Source organism: Anomaloglossus baeobatrachus, chromosome 8 (assembly GCF_048569485.1).
Source record: "Anomaloglossus baeobatrachus isolate aAnoBae1 chromosome 8, aAnoBae1.hap1, whole genome shotgun sequence".
Lineage (NCBI taxonomy): Eukaryota > Metazoa > Chordata > Amphibia > Anura > Aromobatidae > Anomaloglossus > Anomaloglossus baeobatrachus.
This window is the reverse complement of record NC_134360.1, coordinates 256,803,545-256,809,193: the sequence shown is the minus strand read 5'-3', so window position 1 is coordinate 256,809,193 and position 5,649 is coordinate 256,803,545. Positions and strand designations below refer to the sequence as shown.

Here is a 5,649-nt window from a genome sequence, read left to right as displayed (position 1 = left end):
GCAATGGAGTTACCCCTGTAGAAGAGGAACTGTCAGATTGTAATCTGCAAGACTTCAGCAACATTACCTTCCGCAGCGGTAGGGAAGTCCTAGCAATCCGCGACCAATTTGCTGCATATTTTGTTACTGACGCAGGGCGACTGGAGTGGCAGGACCGAATGATTTGATTTTTTTTTTGTCCCTGTTTAATGTGTATACTTAACAGAGATTTTATTATTGCAATATTGTATTTTGTAACCCTTTTTTTTTGCTTCAGTTATGTAATGCAAACCACCTGTTGTGTTTATTAATTGTATCAAAATGTCTTATTTTATTAAAAACCAACAGACAATATATAAGTTAAATAAAAACAGATTTTTATTGAATACACATTCCATTGTTTGTTTATTTCTTAAAGTAGAAAAATTTGTAAAGTTATAAATTTAAGTATTTATGTGGGGTGGAGATATCGCTGGTGTTGCTCGCAGGACTGACCCCTTCAACATGCGGTGTATTTAGAGAGGATGGGGAGGGAGAAGGTTGGACATTTGAAGAAGGTGAGGGTGTTGAAAAAGAAATGGAAGTTGGTGGAAAAAATTGTGTAGCAACAGGAGATGGCTGAGGGCTGGGAGATTGCTGTGGGCTGGGAGATGGGTGATGTATGGAAGGTGTATAGGTGGGCATTGCAAAAGATGGCTGAGGGCTTGGAGATGACTGAGGGCTGGGAGATGGATGATGTATGGAAGGTGTATAGGTGGGCATTGCAAAAGATGGGTGAGGGCTTGGAGATGACTGAGGGCTGGGAGATGGGTGTTGTGCGGAAGGTGTATCGGTGGGAATTGAAAAAGATGGTTGGGTTTGGATTAAGAGTGGTGAAGAATGAGAATGATGGTATGGGGAATGGAGTGTAGTTGTAGAAGACAGTGATGAAGGACATGGACTTGTGACAGGCATGACATGTGGAGACAGGGAATGAAGGGATGTTTGTACAGGGTAATTATGCTGGGAAGTGATTGTGTGCTGGGTGGGTAGTGAAGAGTGGTAATAATGTTGAGGGGGCTGGTAATGGGCAGGGTGCTGGTAATGGGCAGGGGGCTGCGGAGGGGCAGGGGGCTGCATTGGGGCAGGGGGCTGCATTGGGGCAGGGGGCTGCGGAGGGGCAGGGGGCTGAGGAGGGGCAGGGGGCTGAGGAGGGGCAGGGTGCTGAGGAGGGGCAGTGGTGTTAGGGGGTAGTGGATTCAGTAGCATAATAGCATTCTGGAAAGCCCTCATTACATGTATTTGCTGTTCAGACGGTAGGTTTTCCAGCTGACCAATTACTGAATGAAAATAATGCTGGCTAGGTGTTTGTCTTACAGCTGAAAGCACCTGATCCATCTTGCTGGTCAACTCCTGTAAACTATGGTTTATCAGGTTGAAGCCAGCAAGAATTTGGTCAGATAATACTTTAATAAAACTATGGATGGATGCATTCAGATGTAAGAATTCGGCGCTGCCCCGATCCTGTCCCCTCTGTCGCTGTCGCCCAGAACCTAACACGGTTCTAGTGTCGGGAGCGTCAGAGGGGTGGGATAAGGGAACACCTACTCGCTGACCAGCCTCATGTAATGAGGTCTGCCAGTATGCTGATGGGCAGGGTGGGTAAGATGGGAAAGATGGGAGGGTAGATTGTGAGGGATCAGAGGAAGAGGTGGACGGGACGGAGGGATCAGAGGTAGAGGTGGACGGGACGGAGGGAGCAGAGGTAGAGGTGGAAGGGAGGGAGAGAGCAGAAGAGGTATCACCAGACATGTTGGAGGGGTCACCGGTAACGGTCACTTGTGGGATCGCTCCAGGAGGGTGTTGGCCGGATGCAGGCTCCAATGTGTTCGTGAATGTTCTGTGTGAATGAAAACAAAAAGGAAAAAAACAATTAAAATTTGTTCATGAAATTTTCAATAACATGCTGTTTGAGAAAAAATTATAGACAATTAAAAACATTCCAAAAAACAAATCGTTTCCTTACCGTCTTGGCAGCATAGTGCTTCTAAGGAACGCAAGGGCTCTGGCATATCGGTACTGGGAGCCCTTGCGTCCTGCCGATCCACTTGGAGCCTCCATTTCCAAGTTGTAGTCCCTCCTGAAGCGATCACGTAGTGACCGCCACCGTATTATCAGACGACGCACTGAAAATAAAATAGAAGCACAAGGTTAGCCTTTGAATAGGGAATTTGAGAACATTGATTTTTGAAGTAGATTACTTACCTGTTTTTGATTTTGCCCTTTCATTGAGATTCTCCCATCCATCTTCGACTTCGGAGGCAACCTCTTCCCAGAGCCGTCGGGTGATGACAGAATCAGCATGGCGGTGGTCTTGCATGTCCCACAACGGCTGCCGTTCATGGACGAGGTTGATGAGGAGTTCCACGTCTATACCGCGCCCCCCCCCATCAGATTCCTCGTCCTGCTGCCGTTGTGAAACCTGTGGCAAGGAAAAAAAAAAAAAAAAAAAATTAAAAATCTGTATTTTAGGTATAATGCATTTGAAAAATTTAATGGAACCAAATATGTTCTAGAAAAAATACTTACATGCCGTCGACCACCGCCGCGCCCTCGACGACCCCGGGAGCCCCTGGGAGGAACTCTATGACGGACAGGCAGTGCAACCTGAAAAAATGAAAAAATACATTACTGATATGTGTAGTTCTACTTTTAAATATGTGGCATGATATGGTAATGATAGCAACTTTTAAGTTTTGTTGTGTAAATTGGTCCTGCGTGTCTGGTGTAATGGTCATGATGTCATTGTTGTGGATACACTTACATCCTGCGAGCCTTCTCCACTATTTTCTCCACCCTGTCCTGCTTCTGGCGCCCCCGCTTCGGCTGCAGCTTCCTCCTATATCCAACATAAAAAACTGTTAGTACTAGTTGATTAATTCAACATATTCCTAAATAAAAAAAAAATAATTTACTTGAACATTTCACCTCCATTCGCTGATGTCTCTCTGGGGGGCTGTCCTCAGAAGACATTCTTGCTGCTGCCTGGCTTGCTGCCGCTGCGAGGTGCTGGCTTGCTGCCGCTGCGAGGTGCTGGCTTGCTGCCGCTGCGAGGTGCTGGCTTGCTGCCGCTGGTAGTCAGATCTATTGGAGAAAAAAAAATACACATTAAAAAATTAAACAGCTTTGGAACACTCACCTGTTCAGTTGGGATGAACATATACTTACATAAGTAATGAAGTTGGGCGTCTGCCTGGCTTGCTGCCGCTGCGAGGTGCTGGCTTGCTGCCGCTGCGAGGTGCTGGCTTGCTGCCGCTGCGAGGTGCTGGCTTGCTGCCGCTGCGAGGTGCTGGCTTGCTGCCGCTGCGAGGTGCTGGCTTGCTGCCGCTGGTAGTCAGATCTATTGGAGAAAAAAAAATACACATTAAAAAATTAAACAGCTTTGGAACACTCACCTGTTCAGTTGGGATGAACATATACTTACATAAGTAATGAAGTTGGGCGTCTGCTTGGCTTGCTGCCGCTGCGAGGTGCTGGCTTGCTGCCGCTGCGAGGTGCTGGCTTGCTGCCGCTGCGAGGTGCTGGCTTGCTGCCGCTGCGAGGTGCTGGCTTGCTGCCGCTGCGAGGTGCTGGCTTGCTGCCACTGCGAGGTGCTGGCTTGCTGCCGCTGCGAGGTGCTGGCTTGCTGCCGCTGGTAGTCAGATCTATTGGAGAAAAAAAAAATACACATTAAAAAATTAAACAGCTTTGGAACACTCACCTGTTCAGTTGGGATGAACATATACTTACATAAGTAATGAAGTTGGGCGTCTGCCTGGCTTGCTGCCGCTGCGAGGTGCTGGCTTGCTGCCGCTGCGAGGTGCTGGCTTGCTGCCGCTGCGAGGTGCTGGCTTGCTGCCGCTGCGAGGTGCTGGCTTGCTGCCGCTGCGAGGTGCTGGCTTGCTGCCGCTGGTAGTCAGATCTATTGGAGAAAAAAAAATACACATTAAAAAATTAAACAGCTTTGGAACACTCACCTGTTCAGTTGGGATGAACATATACTTACATAAGTAATGAAGTTGGGCGTCTGCCTGGCTTGCTGCCGCTGCGAGGTGCTGGCTTGCTGCCGCTGCGAGGTGCTGGCTTGCTGCCGCTGCGAGGTGCTGGCTTGCTGCCGCTGCGAGGTGCTGGCTTGCTGCCGCTGCGAGGTGCTGGCTTGCTGCCGCTGCGAGGTGCTGGCTTGCTGCCGCTGGTAGTCAGATCTATTGGAGAAAAAAAAATACACATTAAAAAATTAAACAGCTTTGGAACACTCACCTGTTCAGTTGGGATGAACATATACTTACATAAGTAATGAAGTTGGGCGTCTGCCTGGCTTGCTGCCGCTGCGAGGTGCTGGCTTGCTGCCGCTGCGAGGTGCTGGCTTGCTGCCGCTGCGAGGTGCTGGCTTGCTGCTGGGAGTTAGATCTATTGGAGAAAAAAAAAAAAATTACTACCACACCTTACCCCACCTCCCATGACCAAACAGGCCCCACCCTCCCCCACCTCCCATGACCAAACAGCAACCATGAACAAACAGCCCCCAACCTAACCCACCTCCCATTGCCAAATAATAGCCCCCACCTCCCATAACCAAACAATAGCCCCCACCTCCCACAACCAAACAATAGCCCTCACCTCCCATGACCAAACACCACCCACCCTACAAAACACAACAAATTGAACCAACCATTTCTTACCAAATTATAAAAATAAAAATTATTAGCTAAAGGCGCAAAATAAAACAAGAAAACCAAATTGAAGTACATTTTTATTACATATTTTTTTGGTTTCGATTTTTTGGAAATTATAAATCATAAAAAGGAGCATTATAGCTCTTTATTTAAGATTTAAAAATAGAAAAAGGAAAAAAACAAAAAAAAAAAAAAAAAAAAAAATATGGGCACAATGGGGCGATGAGACTCACCAAGGAATTTCCTCCAAGATTCTCCAGCTCCAGCTTCTTGGTTCTTTCTTCAGCTTCTATCTTCTTCTTTTCAGGGATTCAAGGCTTGTCAGCAGGTCAGAAGGCATTGTTTGCTGCTTTAAATTACAGCATTTATATACCTTTGGAGATAAGGGGCATGGACAACAAGATTTGTTGCATTCTGGGCATGCGCAGTTAAAAATAGCGGAATCCTGCAGCGGATTCCGTTGTAAAGCAATTTACAACGGAATCCGCTAACATAGGGACCCATTCTAATTTATAGCGGATCCAACGGAATCCGCTGCTCGGCGTCATTTTGACGCAAGCAATTAACGTGACAATCAGCGTTGCTTCCGCTCGGCGGAAGCAACGGAGCTTCGCCCAGCGGAAGCAACGCAGGTACTTTTGGCACCATCCGTCATCCATTGAAGTCTATGGGAAACAGCGGAATCCGTTAACGGATTCCGCTGTTTTCCAAAAGGGCGGATGGCGCCAAAAGAGAAACAACGCAAGTGTGAAAGTACCCTTAATAGTTGTGCAAAAACTCATTAAGCTCTGATTTTTACATAGTTGCTACACTCTATGTTTGTCAGATGGATGTAGTTTGGGAGTTTGGGAATCTAGTAAGTAATACTTATAATATTATAATAATAATATAATATTGATCTGTAATAATCTGGGTCCAGGAGTCACATCATAGCAAATATTTCTACATACAATATATGCATTTAGGCACCAGGTGCACA

At 46.9% G+C, this 5,649-nt stretch overlaps 1 protein-coding gene across 1 annotated transcript; it reads right to left on the bottom strand.

Annotated features, from left to right (window-relative positions):
* Positions 1 to 335: 335 nt before the first annotated feature.
* On the bottom strand, positions 336 to 2,965 carry LOC142249549 (uncharacterized). The gene is made up of 6 exons (XM_075321219.1): positions 2,947 to 2,965; positions 2,783 to 2,857; positions 2,548 to 2,625; positions 2,224 to 2,440; positions 1,985 to 2,144; positions 336 to 1,858 (listed from the first exon to the last, which is right to left on the bottom strand). Exons 1-6 carry the CDS (start codon positions 2,950 to 2,952, stop codon positions 415 to 417), a joined length of 1,980 nt encoding a protein of 659 aa, XP_075177334.1. The 5' UTR covers positions 2,953 to 2,965; the 3' UTR covers positions 336 to 414.
* Positions 2,966 to 5,649: the final 2,684 nt, after the last annotated feature.